Source organism: Argopecten irradians, chromosome 4 (assembly GCF_041381155.1).
Source record: "Argopecten irradians isolate NY chromosome 4, Ai_NY, whole genome shotgun sequence".
Classification (NCBI taxonomy): domain Eukaryota; kingdom Metazoa; phylum Mollusca; class Bivalvia; order Pectinida; family Pectinidae; genus Argopecten; species Argopecten irradians.
The window spans coordinates 1,981,309-2,000,151 of NC_091137.1; the positions used below are offsets into that span (position 1 = coordinate 1,981,309).

Sequence of the window (18,843 nt, forward strand, 5' to 3'; positions counted from 1 at the left end):
TGTTTGTTTACAAGAAGGTGTTACTTTCCAGAGCTTTGAGTAGCCGATGAAAATATGGTTGACAAATGTCTTTTTTTCAATGAAGTAGACAGTGTGAGACCTAGCACATCAGCATTATGTTGTATATGTGACATTGACCTGCAGTTAAAGGATTGAAGAATATTAGTAATATATACTTCACAAGTTTTGTAAACGGAGAATGATTTGATCTGTATTTATTTAATATTGGCTTATATCACAAAGCTTTCAGCAAAATGACATAGATATGTAAGTAATTTCTGTTCAATTAACGAAGCTGGCCCCTAAATGATCTTGGACTAAATATACCATTACAATACTCGTGAAATGTTGGCTGAAGAACTGACTGTGATACAGACAGTATTTTAAATCTTAGCAAAGGGATGACTACGTGATCATAAAACCCGATACGTTTAATGTTTAATACCCTGATGGAATTACAACACTAACCACGTCATCAGACATCAATTACCAGTCCGCTGTGATTCCATCCTCTTGATGGAATCCTTAAACGTGATCACTTGTAATTGAAAACGGTTGCAACATCTAGAAAGAAATACACGAGAATGTCAACAGCGGCGAATGACATTACACCAAAGTATACTATTTAGAAATTATTGTAGCTTACCCCAGTCCGTTTTCTGTTTCATTTAATAACAAAAAATATAATTTCATTTATGGCTTTAAACATTATTAACACGGATTTATTCATAACGTTTGGCCGTCAAAATTTACATATGGCGTCACAATCACAAAACAAGCATTATAGCAACGTAGACCACTTCGAAATAAAAATCAAGGCAATAGCATCACAATGATGCTGTGCAAATGAAATCTGTTGTACAGAGTCGTCACTTCATAGTGGACACATGATACCATAGAACTCCTTACAGAACCGCCGTTATCGATCATTTCACATATAAATAATTATCCTGTCTTTAACCCGAGGACGAACTGGTTGACCGTAAACAAAACCTTGTCTGGGCGATAAAGAGTTACCCCTAGACCTTAGCGGCACTGATGATTGTAGTCCTGATTGGAAACATTCCACACAGTCTAACAATATTACGTAACAATTCTGTGGAGTATGTTTCATCTCAGTTGTACAACACATAAGAGCGTGAAATTGTCACTATTACCCACAGCGATTATCAGGCTTTAGTTGAAACGACCACACGTAAAAGTTCCGGCTACAGATACATCACGAGAAAATAATTTTACTCTAATTGTATATTATCTATAAACATTATTTGATCAATGTTGTTGATTTCAGTTCATGTTTTATAGAGTTTTTATTCTATTTCGACATCGTAAATGCACATATAACAAAATTACCCGGCTGACTCGGGGTATTTGTTGACGAACTTCTATGGATACTCTTTTAACATCGAATGACCGTGCACGCACAAAGAAACGACCATTTTCAAAGAATTCTAATAGCTATTAAGAATTAATAAAAATGTTATGTAGATTAAAAGTTTCGTTTCCATCATTCTGCAGGACCCAAGGTACAATGACGAGGTTGACCAAATAACAGGCTACGTCACGGAGTCCATTATCTGTATGCCCATTCGGAACTCTGACAACGACATAGTGGGGGTGGCGCAAGTCGTCAATAAGACTGGGTCATGTGACGGATTCAGTAAAGACGATGAAAAGGTAAGCTGATGTGGCTCATCAAAATGAGTCTGTTTATTGATTAATAAGACAGGGAAAATTATTAAAATATGGGTAAATTCTAAAGTGAATCAAAAGGAATTAATTGATTTTTTTTTCAAGAACGTATTGCAAATATGGTAAGAGTGTACAAAGGCCATAATATGTTGTTTGCAGATGACAATTTATTAAGTCAAGTAATTGATAATAACAAGATCTATGCTGCCCATACACTTTCACAAAACCTTTCAAATATAAGTTCCGGGGCTCTGAAATGGGCTTGCATGTTTAACCCCATACGAACTGAATCATTAATATTTTCAAGGAAACAAAACGTCATTATAACTGAACAGTTTAAACTTCTGCTAGAGTCTGTTTACTTAGAAGCCGCTAGGATTATAACGGGATACCTCTCGTGTTATACTTTATAAAGAGAACGATCTTGGAAATCTCTCTCAATTCATTCTATGTTTTACTTACTTCGTGGCCTTTCTCCACAGCATTTAATTGAAACTGTACAACCATTTTATATCATCCTGAAAATGAGAGATATCCACTAAGGATGACAAAATATTTTAATATTCCCGCATTGTGCATAACTGCATGCTACTATAATAGTTTTTTCTAAGTACTCAGGGTATGAATCAATCATGTGTTTAATTTCTTTGACCGCAATAATATATATCCTTAATTTACATTTATCATATTTCAATGCTATTTTGATTTTTACGTCCTTTTCGAGATTTTGGTTACTCGTATTCAGCTTCTAATGGATTCATATTCATACTATTAGCTCTGTTCAAAATTTCAAAAATAAGATTATTTATATATTAAACTAATGAAAAATAAGAGAATGGTTTCCATTTGGTTACGTGTTAAACAAAGTGTCAATATTGTAACAAAACGTGAACAATATAAGTATGGTAGCTAAGCTCTCAGTATTTTTGTATTAGCGATTCAAAACCATTATAAAGTTTTTGGGTTGTTTTTTTTTTTTTTTTTTTACTTCATATATATAGTTCCATTTGGCAAATTGTCACCATTATATTGGCTATAATTCCTTGGGGGTAAACAAGTATATACAGTGGGAATTAGCTGTAAAAGAAAAAGAGTGCTGAGAGTAAGAGGTTTTTATATCAATCCTGTATCGCCATTAGCTTTTAAAGCACTCCTTTCCTGTCTCCTTTGATACTGAGTCTGATGTATGTGGCGCTAGAGTGAACGTTGTTAGGTCGGTACCAAGAGTAAACATTCGTTTGTCTATTGTAAGTATTGTTTACGGCCCTGGATCAACCTTAATCTGACAGAAACACGCAACGTCGTCTTATCATCCTTACAGATAGTTGTGGGAGAAGGTTGTGTGGGGGGGATTGTGTACATGGAAATAGGTTGTGGAGGAGATTGTGTTCATTGAATAGGTTGTGGGGGGAAGGTTGTGTACATGGGAGTAGGTTGTGGGGGAAGGTTGTGTACATGGGAGTAGGTTGTGGGGAGAAGGTTGTGTACATGGGAGTAGGTTGTGGGGGAAGGTTGTGTACATGGGAGTAGGTTGTGGGGGAAGGTTGTGTACATTGGAGTAGGTTGTGGAGGAAGGTTGTGTACATGGGAGTAGGTTGTGGGGGAAGGTTGTGTACCTGGGAGAAGGTTGTTGGGGAAGGTTGTGTACATGGAAGTAAGTTGTGGGGGATGGTTGTGTACATGAAAGTAGGTTGTGGGGGAAGGTTGTGTACATGGAAGTAGGTTGTGGAGGAAGGTTGTGTACATGGAAGTTGGTTGTGGGGGAAGGTTGTGTACATGGGAGAAGGTTGTGGGGGAAGGTTGTGTACATGGGAGAAGGTTGTGGGGGAAGGTTGTGTACATGGAAGTAGGTTGTGGGGGAAGGTTGTGTACATAGGAGAAGGTTGTGGGGGAAGGTTGTGTACAAGGGAGAAGGTTGTGGGGGAAGGTTGTGTACATGGGAGAAGGTTGTGGGGGAAGGTTGTGTACATGGAAGTAGGTTGTGGGGGAAGGTTGTGTACATGGGAGAAGGTTGTGGGGGAAGGTTGTGTACAAGGGAGAAGGTTGTGGGGGAAGGTTGTGTACATGGAAGTAGGTTGTGGGGGAAGGTTGTGTACATGGGAGAAGGTGTGGGGGAAGGTTGTGTACAAGGAGAGGTTGTGGGAGGAAGGTTGTGTACATGGGAGAAGGTGGGGGAAGGTTGTGTACATGGAGTAGGTTGTGGGGGAAGGTTGTGTACATGGAAGTAGGTTTGGGGAAGGTTGTGTACATGGGAGAAGGTTGTGGGGGAAGGTTGTGTTCATGGGAGAAGGTTGTGGGGGAAGGTTGTGGGGGAAGGTTTCAAGAGTTGGTTGAGAAGGAGAGGTTGTGTACACGGGAGTAGGTTGAGAAGGAGAGGTTGTGTACACGGGAGAAGGTTGAGAAGGAAAGGTTGTGTACAGGGAGTAGGTTGAGAAGGAGAGGTTGTGTACAAGGAAGAAGGTTGAGAAGGAGAGGTTGTGTACATGGGAGTAGGTTTGGGGGGAGGGTGTGTACATGGGAGTTAGTTAAGAAGGAGAAGTTGTGTTCATGGGATTAGGTTGTAGGGGGAGGTTGTGTACATGGCAGTAGGTTGAGAAGGAAAGGCTGTGTACATGGGAGTAGGTTGAGAAGGAGAGGTTGTGTACATGGGAGTAGGTTGAGAAGGAGAGGTTGTGTACATGGGAGGAGGTTGAGAAGGAGAGGTTGTGTACATGGGAGGAGGTTGAGAAGGAGAGGTTGTGTACATGGGAGTAGGTTGAGAAGGAGAGGTTGTGTACATGGGAGTAGGTTGAGAAGGAGAGGTTGTGTACATGGGAGTAGGTTGAGAAGGAGAGGTTGTGTACATGGGAGTAGGTTGAGAAGGAGAGGTTGTGTACATGGGAGTAGGTTGAGAAGGAGAGGTTGTGTACATGGGAGTAGGTTGAGAAGGAGAGGTTGTGTACATGGGAGTAGGTTGTAGGGGAGAGGTTGTGTACATGGGAGTAGGTTGAGAAGGAGAGGTTGTGTACATGGGAGTAGGTTGAGAAGGAGAGGTTGTGTACATGGGAGTAGGTTGAGAAGGAGAGGTTGTGTACAGGAGGGAGTAGGAGAAGGAGAGGTTGTGTACATGGGAGGAGTTGAGAAGGAGAGGTTGTGTACATGGGAGTAGAGTTGAGAAGGAGAGGTTGTGTACATGGGAGGAGGTTGAGAAGGAAAGGTTGTGTACATGGGAGTAGTGGAGGAAGGTTGTGTACATGGAGTGTGAGTTGTGTGCATGGAGAGGTGTGTACATGTGTCATGAGTAGGTTGTGGAGGAAGGTTGTGTACATGGAAGTAGGTTGTGGAGGAAGGTTGTGTACATGGAAGTAGTTGTGGGGAAGGTTGTGTACATGGAAGTAGTTGTGGGGGAAGGTTGTGTACATGGAAGTAGGTTGTGGGGAAGGTTGTGTACATGGAAGTAGGTTGTGGGGGAAGGTTGTGTACATGGAAGTAGGTTGTGGAGGAAGGTTGTGTACATGGGAGTAGGTTGTGGAGGAAGGTTGTGTTCATGGAAGTAGGTTGTGGAGGAAGGTTGTGTACATGGAAGTAAGTTGTGGAGGAAGGTTGTGTACATGGGAGTAGGTTGTGGAGGAAGGTTGTGTACATGGGAGTAGGTTGTGGAGGAAGGTTGTGTACATGGGAGTAGGTTGTGGAGGAAGGTTGTGTACATGGGAGTAGGTTGTGGGGAAGGTTGTGTACATGGGAGTAGGTTGTGGGGGAAGGTTGTGTACATGGGAGTAGGTTGTGGGGGAAGGTTGTGTACATGGGAGTAGGTTGTGGGGGAAGGTTGTGTACATGGGAGTAGGTTGTGGGGGAAGGTTGTGTACATGGGAGTAGGTTGTGGGGGAAGGTTGTGTACATAGGAGAAGGTTGTGGGGGAAGGTTGTGTACAAGGGAGAAGGTTGTGGGGGAAGGTTGTGTACATGGGAGAAGGTTGTGGGGGAAGGTTGTGTACATGGAAGTAGGTTGTGGGGGAAGGTTGTGTACATGGGAGTAGGTTGTGGGGGAAGGTTGTGTACATGGGAGAAGGTTGTGGGGGAAGGTTGTGTACATGGGAGAAGGTTGTGGGGGAAGGTTGTGTACATGGGAGTAGGTTGTGGGGGAAGGTTGTGTACATGGGAGTAGGTTGTGGAGGAAGGTTGTGTACATGGGAGTAGGTTGAGAAGGAGAGGTTGTGTACATGGGAGTAGGTTGAGAAGGAGAGGTTGTGTACACGGGAGTAGGTTGAGAAGGAGAGGTTGTGTACAAGGAAGAAGGTTGAGAAGGAGAGGTTGTGTACATGGGAGTAGGTTGTGGGGGGAGGTTGTGTACATGGGAGTTAGTTAAGAAGGAGAAGTTGTGTACATGGGATTAGGTTGTAGGGGGAGGTTGTGTACATGGCAGTAGGTTGAGAAGGAAAGGTTGTGTACATGGGAGTAGGTTGAGAAGGAGAGGTTGTGTACATGGGAGTAGGTTGAGAAGGAGAGGTTGTGTACATGGGAGAGGTGGAGGTTGAGAAGGAGAGGTTGTGTACATGGGAGGAGGTTGAGAAGGAGAGGCTGTGTACATGGGAGGATGTTGTGGGGGAGGCTGTGTACATGGGAGGAGGTTAAGAAGGAGAGGTTGTGTACATGGGAGTAGGTTGAGAAGGTGGGTTGTGTACATGGGATGAGGTTGAGAAGGAGAGGTTGTGTACATGGGAGTAGGTTGAGAAGGAGAGGTTGTGTACATGGGGTAGGTTGAGAGGAAAGGTTGTGATGGGAAGTGTAGGGGAGGTTGTGTACATGGGAGTAGGTTGAGAAGGAGAGGTTGTGTATATGGGAGTAGGTTGAGAAGGAGAGGTTGTGTACATGGGAGTAGGTGGAGAAGGAGAGGTTGTGTACACGGGAGTAGGTTGAGAAGGAGAGGTTGTGTACATGGGAGGATGTTGAGAAGGAGAGGCTGTGTACACGGGAGGAGATTGAGAAGGAGAGGTTGTGTACATGGGAGGAGGTTGAGAAGGAGAGGTTGTGTACATGGGAGTAGGTTGAGAAGGAGAGGTTGTGTACATGGGAGTAGGTTGTGGGGGAATGTTTTGTACATGGGACTAGGTTGTAGGGAAGGTTGTGTTCATGGAAGTAGGTTGTGGAGGAAGGTTGTGTACATGGAAGTAAGTTGTGAAGGAAGGTTGTGTACATGGAAGTAAGTTGTGGGGGAAGGTTGTGTACATGGAAGTAGGTTGTGGGGGAAGGTTGTGTACATGGAAGTAGGTTGTGGGGGAAGGTTGTGTACATGGAATTAGGTTGTGGAGGAAGGTTGTGTACATGGGAGAAGGTTGTGGGGGAAGGTTGTGTACATGGAAGTAAGTTGTGGAGGAAGGTTGTGTACATGGGAGTAGGTTGTGGAGGAAGGTTGTGTTCATGGAAGTAGGTTGTGGAGGAAGGTTGTGTACATGGGAGTAGGTTGTGGAGGAAGGTTGTGTACATGGAAGTAGGTTGTGGAGGAAGGTTGTGTACATGGGAGTAGGTTGTGGAGGAAGGTTGTGTACATGGGAGTAGGTTGTGGGGGAAGGTTGTGTACATGGGAGTAGGTTGTGGGGGAAGGTTGTGTACATGGGAGTAGGTTGTGGGGGAAGGTTGTGTACATGGGAGTAGGTTGTGGGGGAAGGTTGTGTACATGGAAGTAGGTTGTGGGGGAAGGTTGTGTACATGGGAGTAGGTTGTGGGGGAAGGTTGTGTACATGGGAGTAGGTTGTGGGGGAAGGTTGTGTACATGGGAGTAGGTTGTAGGTTGTGTACGGAGTAGGTGTGGGAAGGTTGTGTTCATGGTTTCATGGGAGTAGGTTGAGAAGGAGAGGTTGTGTACATGGGAGTAGGTTGAGAAGGAGAGGTTGTGTACATGGGAGAAGGTTGAGAAGGAAAGGTTGTGTACATGGGAGTAGGTTGAGAAGGAGGTTGTGTGCATCGGAGTAGGTTGTGGGGGAATGTTGTGTACACGGGACTAGGTTGTAGGGAAGGTTATGTACATGGGAGTAGGTTGTGGGGGAAGGTTGTGTACATGGGATAAGGTTGAGGGGGAGGTTGTGTACATGGGAGTAGGTTGTGGGGGAAGGTTGTGTACATGGAATAAGGTTGAGAAGGAGGTTGTGTGCATGGGAGTAGGTTGTGGGGGAATGTTGTGTACACGGGACTAGGTTGTAGGGGAGATTGTGTACATGGGAGAAGGTTGTGGGGGAAGGTTGTGGGGGAAGGTTTCAAGAGTTGGTTGAGAAGGAGAGGTTGTGTACACGGGAGTAGGTTGAGAAGGAGAGGTTGTGTACACGGGAGTAGGTTGAGAAGGAGAGGTTGTGTACACGGGAGAAGGTTGAGAAGGAAAGGTTGTGTACACGGGAGTAGGTTGAGAAGGAGAGGTTGTGTACACGGGAGTAGGTTGAGAAGGAGAGGTTGTGTACATGGGAGGAGGTTGAGAAGGAGAGGTTGTGTACACGGGAGAAGGTTGAGAAGGAGAGGTTGTGTACATGGGAGTAGGTTGTGGGGGGAGGCTGTGTACACGGGAGTTAGTTAAGAAGGAGAGGTTGTGTACATGGGATTAGGTTGTAGGGGGAGGTTGTGTACATGGGAGTAGGTTGAGAAGGAAAGGTTGTGTACATGGGAGTAGGTTGAGAAGGAGAGGTTGTGTACATGGGAGTAGGTTGAGAAGGAGAGGTTGTGTACATGGGAGGAGGTTGAGAAGGAGAGGTTGTGTACATGGGAGGAGGTTGAGAAGGAGAGGCTGTGTACATGGGAGGAGGTTGTGGGGGGAGGCTGTGTACATGGGAGGAGGTTGAGAAGGAGACGTTGTGTACATGGGAGTAGGTTGAGAAGGAGAGGTTGTGTACATGGGAGGAGGTTGAGGGGGAGAGGTTGTGTACATGGGAGTAGGTTGTGGGGGAAGGTTGTGTACATGGGAGAAGGGTTGTGGGGGAAGGTTGTGTACATGGGAGAAGGTTGTGTACATGGAAGTAGGTTGTGGGGGAAGGTTGTGTACATGGGAGAAGGTTGTGGGGGAGATTGTGTTCATGGGAGAAGGTTGTGGGGGAAGGTTGTGGGGGAAGGTTTCAAGAGTTGGTTGAGAAGGAGAGGTTGTGTACACGGGAGTAGGTTGAGAAGGAGAGGTTGTGTACACGGGAGTAGGTTGAGAAGGAGAGGTTGTGTACACGGAAGAAGGTTGAGAAGGAAAGGTTGTGTACACGGGAGTAGGTTGAGAAGGAGAGGTTGTGTACAAGGGAGAAGGTTGAGAAGGAGAGGTTGTGTACATGGGAGTAGGTTGTGGGGGGAGGCTGTGTACATGGGAGTAGCAATCCTCGTGTCATAGCCTAGCTGTTTACGCCGGAAGTACAGATAACTCTGTTTGGCATCACTAAATGACAACTCATTTTTTAGTCGGCTCAATGAAAGCGCCAACACATAAACTTCTCATTAATTAGTTTTCGTAACATAATACTCATGACAAACAAAAAAGAACAAGCAGTTTTCAATTACAATTCAATATATATTTTATCATTTAAGGTTAAAGTTAAAAACTAGCTTTGATTCGGAAATTGATGCCGAGTTAACACTAAATATAGATTCGCATGGTGGGAAAGACGTCAGTAATCCGCCTACACAAAAGTACTGCACTAAACTGTTATTTCCAAGAATCAACCTGTATGTTTACCATTGTTCATATTTTTATGGTGGAGCTTTATATAAATCAGACTAATTGTCTAAAATACTATATACATATAATATTATATACTGTGCATGTAAAGCGTTACAAAGTTCCCTCCCTTGCCAAACAGTAAGTCACGCAACAATTTAAGAAAAAAAATCTTATTTTGAACCAAGGACGTATATTCTCACTTATAATTCCTTGTTTGAACAGTCATTTTTTTTTCAATATATAAGCTCAGAGAAAGTTTACATATTTATTATTCAGTCAAGTGTGAAAAATGAGATTTAGATAAAATAATTTAATGTATCAAAGTATTTTGTAATTCTTACACGGGTAACATTTTATAGAATAACGCAATGTACTTATTTAGAAAACAAAATTCTAAAAGGACCATGTACAAAAGTATGTATAACATATCTTTTTTTTTTTTTTTTATTTTCATAAGTTCAGATTTGAATCACTTGGTCTTTTTTTTTTAATTATCGATGACGTTTCTCAACCAATTCTACAAAAGGGTGGTCCTTTCTATATATCAGCTTGTAATTGTTCCTTTCCCGTGGGGGCATTTTCCAGCGTTTTTCAAGCAGGGAAGACCGACGCTTACTTACGACGTTTGGCAGATCAGGGATCACGCTGAAACCGGAACCCCTTTTTAGTTTATATGCGGCGTTCATGATGTCATCCCTGTCCAAAAGGCTACTCAACCTAATAATGATGTTAGGACATCCTTCAGAGCCTCCTTGGAGTCTGTGGACGGCTGTCAAGAGAACGGTTTTAGAAAATGATTCCTCCATTTTCAAGGTTGTGATGAGGAATTCTCTTACAACCTTCTCAGTATTTCTGGGATTTTCTTTCGAATCGCCCTTTACACCTCTGATAATCAAGTTCCATTTTCTTCCCCACATGTCAAGCTTCACTCTCTCATTATCTACCGCTGCGATTTTATCCTCGATGTTAGGAATAGTCTCTTCATGGATAGTCCGTATACTTTCATTTGAGTGCTCCGCGAACTGCTCTAAATTGGACACCTTTGTCTTTAGACACTCGACGTCGGCTTGTACACCCGATATCTGGAGGTGGAGTTTCATGAAGCATTTGCCAATATCCTCAAACCCATTGCACTTATATGCGTCGGCTAAATTATTATTATTAGCGATAGACGAACCCGGATTAGCACCACTCCCCTTGGGAGCCTCACCACTTGAGTCCATAGGTGAGCTGGGTCGTTCATGGTCACTCGGTACACGGCCTGTATGTGTACTCGACATAACGTACTATATTGGCCTACACACACGTGTGCACGTGCACAAATGTTGAAATACGGGTATGTAAAAGGCAAGTTCAAAGCACGTAATTGGGTTTTGCTATATCTCCGCTTTTGAGATATGTATATACAGTGTTACAAAGAGCACAAAGTTTTTCAACAGAGAAGACCGTTCATGGAGTCTTTTTCAATATATTTTCAAAATAAACCGGAGAAGGTTCACTCACCGCCTCACTGGTCCGCCATTCAACCGGAAGTTATGGTTATGATTATGGTTATGAGGTTGTGTACATGGGAGGAGGTTGAGAAGGAAAGGTTGTGTACATGGGAGTAGGTTGAGAAGGAGAGGTTGTGTACATGGGAGTAGGTTGAGAAGGAGAGGTTGTGTACATGGGAGTAGGTTGAGAAGGAGAGGTTGTGTACACGGGAGTAGGTTGAGAAGGAGAGGTTGTGTACATGGGAGGATGTTGAAAATGAGAGGCTGTGTACATGGGAGTAGGTTGAGAAGGAGAGGTTGTGTATATGGGAGTAGGTTGAGAAGGAGAGGTTGTGTACATGGGAGTTGGTTGAGAAGGAGAGGTTGTGTACACGGGAGGAGATTGAGAAGGAGAGGTTGTGTACATGGGAGGAGGTTGAGAAGGAGAGGTTGTGTACATGGGAGTAGGTTGAGAAGGAGAGGTTGTGTACATGGGAGTAGGTTGAGAAGGAGAGGTTGTGTACATGGGAGTAGGTTGAGAAGGAGAGGTTGTGTACATGGGAGTAGGTTGAGAAGGAGAGGTTGTGTACATGGGAGAAGGTTGAGAAGGAGAGGTTGTGTACATGGGAGTAGGTTGAGAAGGAGAGGTTGTGTACATGGGAGTAGGTTGAGAAGGAGAGGTTGTGTATATGGAAAACCCTCCTTAAATGATCATGACTATTAGTTATACATTAAGTATATACAACCATCAAAGACTCTATTCTTATTTTAGTATTTTTATTAATTTCATCAAGATTCCATCACACAGCCCATACTTACTATACTTAATGAATGCTGATGAATTGTTTGCGTAACGAATGACAACATGCAAAGACTAATGATAAGTCCAATGTATTGACAGAATGGGTCAAAATATCAGAGAAAATGTACTCGTGACCAACGCAAGTAAACCATGTCTATGGAGCACCAAGTGAATTATCTTTAGTCGCAATGGAGATTTGAAAGACATATTTCTATTGCACAGCCAAAGGTCTTTCTTTCAGTTTGTTGGTATTCAGGAGATATTTTCAGTAAATTAAAAGGACAACAATTGTTAAAGTAAGATACTTTAAAATCCCGATAAAAACGTGTTCATTGCTCCTGAATTAATTGCTATCATTCGTCATTCACAGAGTTCTAATTGAAAACAGTACAAATCAAATCATGTTCGCTGTTATATGGTTTCATTTTATATTAATTTCAACACAAAGAATGATCCAAGTATCGCTACCGTAATGACGCAACCGGTCCATTACTGAAAAAAACCCGGCAATAATTGAGATTTAGTTCTGTCGAAAACCCCATTGTTCCTTTCCGGACAAGTTGAGTGGTTTATTTTGATTAAGGCGTTCTCAATTTTAACTAATCGTTAAGTACTTTAGAGGGCTGATGATACCATTTATGTTAAATCAATGTTTCATCCAAAAGTTCAGTCTGAAGGAAGCTACAGACCAATCACCCTACAAGTAGATTCACTCCCCACTCACAGTCTAAGACCAATCACCCTACAATAAGATTCCCTCCCCACTCACAGTCTAAGACCAATCACCCTACAAGTAGATTCACTCCCCACTCACAGACCAATCACCCTACAAGTAGATTCACTCCCTACTCACAGTCCAATCACCCTACAAGAAGATTCACTCCCCACTCACAGTCTAGGACCAATCACCCTACAAGTAGATTCACTCCCCACTCACAGTCTAAGACCAATCACCCTACAAGTAGATTAACTCCCCACTCACAATCTTAGACCAATCACCCTACAAGTAGATTCACTCCCCACTCACAGTCTAGGACCAATCACCCTACAAGTAGATTCACTCCCCACTCACAGTCTAAGACCAATCACCCTACAAGTAGATTCACTCCCCACTCACAGTCTTAGAACAATCACCCTACAAGTAGATTCACTCCCCACTCACAGTCTAAGACCAATCACCGTACAAGTAGATTCACTCCCCACTCACAGTCTAAGACCAATCACCCTACAAGTAGATTTACTCTCCACTCACAGTCTAAGACCAATCACCCTACAAGTAGATTTACTCTCCACTCACAGTCTAAGACCAATCACCCTACAAGTAGATTAACTCCCCACTCACAGTCTTAGACCAATCACCCTACAAGTAGATTCACTCCCCACTCACAGTCTAAGACCAATCACCGTACAAGTAGATTCACTCCCCACTCACAGTCTAAGACCAATCACCCTACAAGTAGATTCACTCCCCACTCACAGTCTAAGACCAATCACCCTACAAGTAGATTTTCTCCCCTTAACAGTCTAAGACCAATCACCCTACAAGTAGATTTACTCTCCACTCACAGTCTAAGACCAATCACCCTACAAGTAGATTTACTCCCCTTAACAGTCTAAGACCAATCACCCTACAAGTAGATTTTCTCCCCTTAACAGTCTAAGACCTACAGGTAGATCCCCACTTACAATCTAAGACTATATGGTATAGGGTAAATAAGTGTAAACAATGGACTCTCAACATACTATTATTTTATTTAAAAGTGCGGATGATGATCAATGAAATTTTACATTTTTTTCCTTCTGTTTTTAAGTCATAAACTAACAAAGGAATAAAGGAAGTGAATGATTGGTTGTTGCAATATTTATACTTTACATTTTTTTCGTACATAACTTAATTCTCAATAATTGTAAAAAAAAAATAAAAAAATTAATTCATCAAAAATGTTTTCATTTAAATATAACTTAAATTGATATATAATGCACTCTGTTGCATAAGTATTGCTTATGTATTTATAAAGGGAGAAACAATACATTATTACATTGTATAAGGAAATGCATGTAATGGTATAAAACTATCAATCGTATACATGGTGTGCGTATTCTAGAGACGATGATGTAATAACTGCAAATGTGATGGCACGAATAGCGCTCAACTTAGATGGTATATTTACAGTAAAGAACTAATCTTAGACTCACAATACACGCATTTAGTGTTTGCACGAAATGCATCTATTGGAAAAATCCTCTAAAACACTAAAATAAAAATTCATTAAGTTACTGATTGTGTTCCACATTATGTGTACCTAGTTTTGACATAACACCAGGTGACATTTGTTTATTCTAAAATACAAGACAACATCCAAAAAGCTAGATCTAATTTTGGTTTTGGGGCAAAACTAGGATTATTAAAAAAACCGGGAAAAACATTAAAATTATGAAAAAAGATGACACTATGTAAAGCATATGATAGCGGTAATCAGATAGGGTTCAGTAGAAATTTACTGTTATTAGCTCACCTGGCCCGAAGGGCCGGTGAGCTTATGTCATGGCGCGGCGTCCGTCGTCCGTCGTCCGTCCGTCGTCCGTCCGTCGTCCGTCCGTCCGTCTGTCCGTCAACATTTCCTTTAAATCGCTACTAGTCATAGAGTTCTGCATGGATTGTAACCAAATTTGGCCACAAGCATCCTTGGGGGAAGGGGAACAGAACTTGTATAAATTTTGGCTCTGACCCCCAGGGGGCAGGAGGGGCGGGGCCCAATAGGGGAAATAGAGGTAAATCCTATAAATCGCTACTTGTCCTAGAGTTCTGCATGGATTGTAACCAAATTTGGCCACAAGCATCCTTGGGGGAGGGGGAACAGAACTTGTATAAATTTTGGCTCTGACCCCCAGGGGGCAGGAGGGGCGGGGCCCAATAGGGGAAATAGAGGTAAATCCTATAAATCGCTACTTGTCCTAGAGTTCTGCATGGATTGTAACCAAATTTGGCCACAAGCATCCTTGGGGGAGGGGGAACAGAACTTGTATAAATTTTGGCTCTGACCCCCTGGGGGTAGGAGGGGCGAGGCCCAATAGGGGAAATAGAGGTAAATCCTTTAAAACGCTACTTCTCCTAGAGTTCTGCATGGATTGTAACCAAAATTAGCCACAAACATCCTTGGGGGAAGGGGAACAGAACTTGTATAAATTTTGGCTCTGATCCCCCAGGGGCGGGGCCCAATAGGGGAAATAGAGATAAATCCTTTAAATTGCCACTTGTCATAGAGTTTTGAATGGAATGTAACCAAATTTGGCCACAAACATCCTTGTGGGAAGGGGAACAGAACTTGTATAAATTTTGGCTCTGACCCCCCGGGGGCAGGAGGGGCGGGCCCTATAGGGGAAATAGAGGTAAATCCTTTAAATCGCTGCTAGTCATAGAGTTCTACATGGATTGTAACCAAATTTGGCCACAAACATCCTTGGGGGAAGGGGAACAGAACTTGTATAAATTTTGGCTCTGGCCCCTCGGGGGCTGGAGGGGTGGGGCCCAATAGTGGAAATAGAGGTAAATCCTTTAAATCGCTACTAGTCTTAGAGTTCTGCATGGAATTTAACCAAATTTGGCCAGAAACATCCTTGGGGTATAAGAACTGTGTTTGTATAAATTTTGGCTCTGGTTCCGGGGGGTAGGAGGGGCGGGGCCCAATAGGGGAATTATAGGTAATTCCTATAAATCGGTACTTGTCCTAGAGTTCGGCATGGAATGTAACCAAATTTGGCCACAAACATCTTTTTTGGAAGGGGAACAGAACTTGTATAAATTTTGGCTCTGGCCCCCCTGGGGGCAGAACGGGTGGGGCCCAATAGGGGAAATAGAGGTAAATCCTATAAATCGCTACTTGTCCTAGAGTTTTGCTTGGATTGTGACCAAATTTGGCCATGAACATCCTTGGGGGAAGGGGAACAGAACTTGTATAAATTTTGGCTCTGGCCCCTCGGGGGCTGGAGGGGTGGGGCCCAATAGTGGAAATAGAGGTAAATCCTTTAAATCGCTACTAGTCTTAGAGTTCTGCATGGAATGTAACCAAATTTGGCCAGAAACATCCTTGGGAGGATAAGAACTGTGTTTGTATAAATTTTGGCTCTGGTTCCGGGGGGCAGGAGGGGCGGGGCCCAATAGGGGAATTATAGGTAATTCCTATAAATCGGTACTTGTCCTAGAGTTCGGCATGGAATGTTACCAAATTTGGCCACAAACATCTTTTTTGGAAGGGGAACAGAATTTGTATAAATTTTGGCTCTGGCCCCCTGGGGGCAGAACGGGTGGGGCCCAATAGGGGAAATAGAGTTAAATCCTATAAATCGCTACTTGTTCTAGAGTTTTGCTTGGATTGTGACCAAATTTGGCCATAAACATCCTTGGGGGAAGGGGAACAGAACTTGTATAAATTTTGGCTCTGACCCCTTGGGGGCAGGAGGGGTGGGGCCCAATAGGGGATTTAGAGGTTAATATTAAAATTCCTTCAGAAAAGAAACGATGAACCTGTATTCAGAAAATTACTTGGCATTACAAACCAGGTGAGCGATACAGGCCCTCTGGGCCTCTTGTTAATTACATCTGTAATGATTTTATCGTTATAAAAGTACACGTTAATGTGTTTTAATAGACGAAGTACTGTAGAGTACAAATATGTGTACTTCTAACCCTACGCTCTACTTTTAAAATGTATTCCATATCCATAGATAGAGATGACACGTTTGTGCCGATACATCCTCGCCCTTACCATCAATACCTTATTAGATTTGGTTATGTTTCAGATGCTGGCAACCTATCTTACCTTTTGTGGAATAGCAATCCATAATGCTCAGATATTCGAAGCCTACAGCAAAGAGTACGAACGAAACAAGGTACGTATAGATGTATTTTTTATACTAGCAAAACGTCTTTTGATTTCAGCTTCGCTTAAAACGTTCTGGATAGGTTTGCTGTGATATCAATTCAGGGTCATTGATATGGAATTGACATGAAGTGTTCTTAACCTCAAATCGACCTCACTTTAGGCCATTTTTAGGCCATTTTCAGGTAATATTTTTACATGTTGCTTTAGCGTATCCTACACCAAAATATCTAAGTGGAGACATGACAGTGTCTAAAATAAACATAGAGTAGAACATCACATATCTCGTATTATCGGACACCAAGTGAAATATAAATACCGTGTATCAACTAATATCGACCTACCATTAACAAGGAATGATTGATGCGTATTATAACGATAAACCTACCATTAACTAGGAACGCTTGATGCGTATTATAACGATAAAGCTATCTTTAACTAGGAACGCTTGATGCGCATTATAACGATAAACATACCATTAACTAGGAACGCTTGATGCGTATTATAACGATAAACATACCATTAACAAGGAACACTTGATGCGTATTACAACGATAAACCTACCATTAACTAGGAACGCTTGATGCGTATTATAACGATAAACCTACCATTAACAAGGAACGCTTGATGCGTATTATAACGATAAACCTACCTTTAACTAGGAACGCTTGATGCGTATTATAACGATAAACATACCATTAACAAGGAACGCTTGATGCGTATTATAACGATAAACCTACCTTTAACTAGGAACGCTTGATGCGTGTTATAACGATAAACCTACCATTAACTAGGAACGCTTGATGCGTATCATAACGATAAACCATCTATTAACTAGGAACGCTTGATGCATGTTATCACGATAAATCTACCTTTAACTAGGAACGCTTGATGCGTATTATAACGATAAACCTACCATTAACAAGGAACGCTTGAAGCGTGTTATAACGATAGACCTACCTTTAAGAAGGAACGCTTGATGCGTATTATAACGATAAACCTTCCATTAGGTACCATAGAAAGAAAACACAAAACTGAACACAAAGTGTGTCCTAAATTATGTCACTAAACCATGAAGAAAGGAAAACATCAACGTCAGTCATACCTAGAGACACAACTGGAAAAGACACTATAGGTGACGTCATATTGACATCAAGAGGCGCCATGTACAACTTCATATTATATTACAGCATAGACAACGAGTTGTCAAAAGTTGGCAGATACATATCGGTATAAAGCATGCAGAATGCTAATATTAGCGGGAAAGATGTCACGTACAAAGTTCCGAATGAATTAGCTGTTGAATCTATTATGGTGCTACAGATAAGTTATTATTCTGAATAATATCTACCACTGTAGAATAATAACACAACATCCACCATTGGTGTTTCAAACTGACCACCGAGTTACTGAAGCCAACTGTGACGTTTTTACTGGTGATTGGAGAAATTCACAGGTGTATTGAATCGTTATAATATATCTTACGATCCGTCCCCTAAAACGATTGATGATTATATTTTGCTCCGTCGAATCCACAATGTATTATCAAAATACACTGCTCCCCTAGTGAGAACACAGACATGCATGAAATTTATATATATATATATATAAAACTCTCGGGCATATTGACAATCACATCGAAGATAACACATTTGTTATTAAAGGTTTAACACTTTTATGGTTTTATCAATTCCATACTGGATTATGAATTGATTAAATCATCATCGGCATGTATTCTGTCAATATATACTGAGCTCTCTTCAAGCCATGCAAACGCAGCAAAGTGAAGATTGATATCCATTTCTATGGTTTTGGCACCAAACGAAATTCTAAATTTTCTTTGTAATATTTCATTTCAAGTCACCGGTAGGATTTAGATAAGTGAGAGATATGTTCTACACATGACAAAGTTTCACTTCCCATTCGGTTGTCTGGCACCACTTGGATGTAAACCTCATTTCTCTGACGGGAAACGTTGTCCACCGTTCCTTACCTCCACATGCCGGAAAATGTCTCCTGTTTAATTCATTCCATTGGCGCCAGTGTCTGCCATCGTCCCACAGGTCTGCTGTAAGCGTTAGCCTTAATTGTGAAACTTACATCAGCACGTAGGAAACGTTTTAATATTAGCGTGACTCATCTTCCCTAAGGTTTAATGAAGGTGGAAAATTATCTCTGCAATTAAACAATTATTTCAGAGCACTCAACGAACACTTTCTCCAATTTGATCAAACAGTTTATTTCAAATTTCCATAAATGATTATTGATTTATGCAAAAACGTATAGATTCAACCCTACATAGAATGTGCATTTTAATTACGTTATCTACATATCTAAAGAA

The 18,843-nt window shown here is 42.1% G+C and overlaps 1 protein-coding gene across 3 annotated transcripts in view; it reads left to right on the forward strand.

Annotated features, from left to right (window-relative positions):
- Positions 1 to 18,843, forward strand: part of LOC138320353 (dual 3',5'-cyclic-AMP and -GMP phosphodiesterase 11A-like) — a 495,361-nt gene that overhangs the window by 113,066 nt on the left and 363,452 nt on the right. For all 3 annotated transcript variants that reach the window (XR_011208170.1, XM_069263276.1, XM_069263277.1), the window contains exons 2-3: positions 1,519 to 1,677; positions 16,423 to 16,512. Coding sequence is in view for 2 of the 3 variants with exons in the window: in XM_069263276.1 (XP_069119377.1) it covers positions 1,519 to 1,677; positions 16,423 to 16,512 (249 nt within the window). In the remaining variant the exon portion in view is untranslated. The remainder of the gene's footprint in view (positions 1 to 1,518; positions 1,678 to 16,422; positions 16,513 to 18,843) is intronic.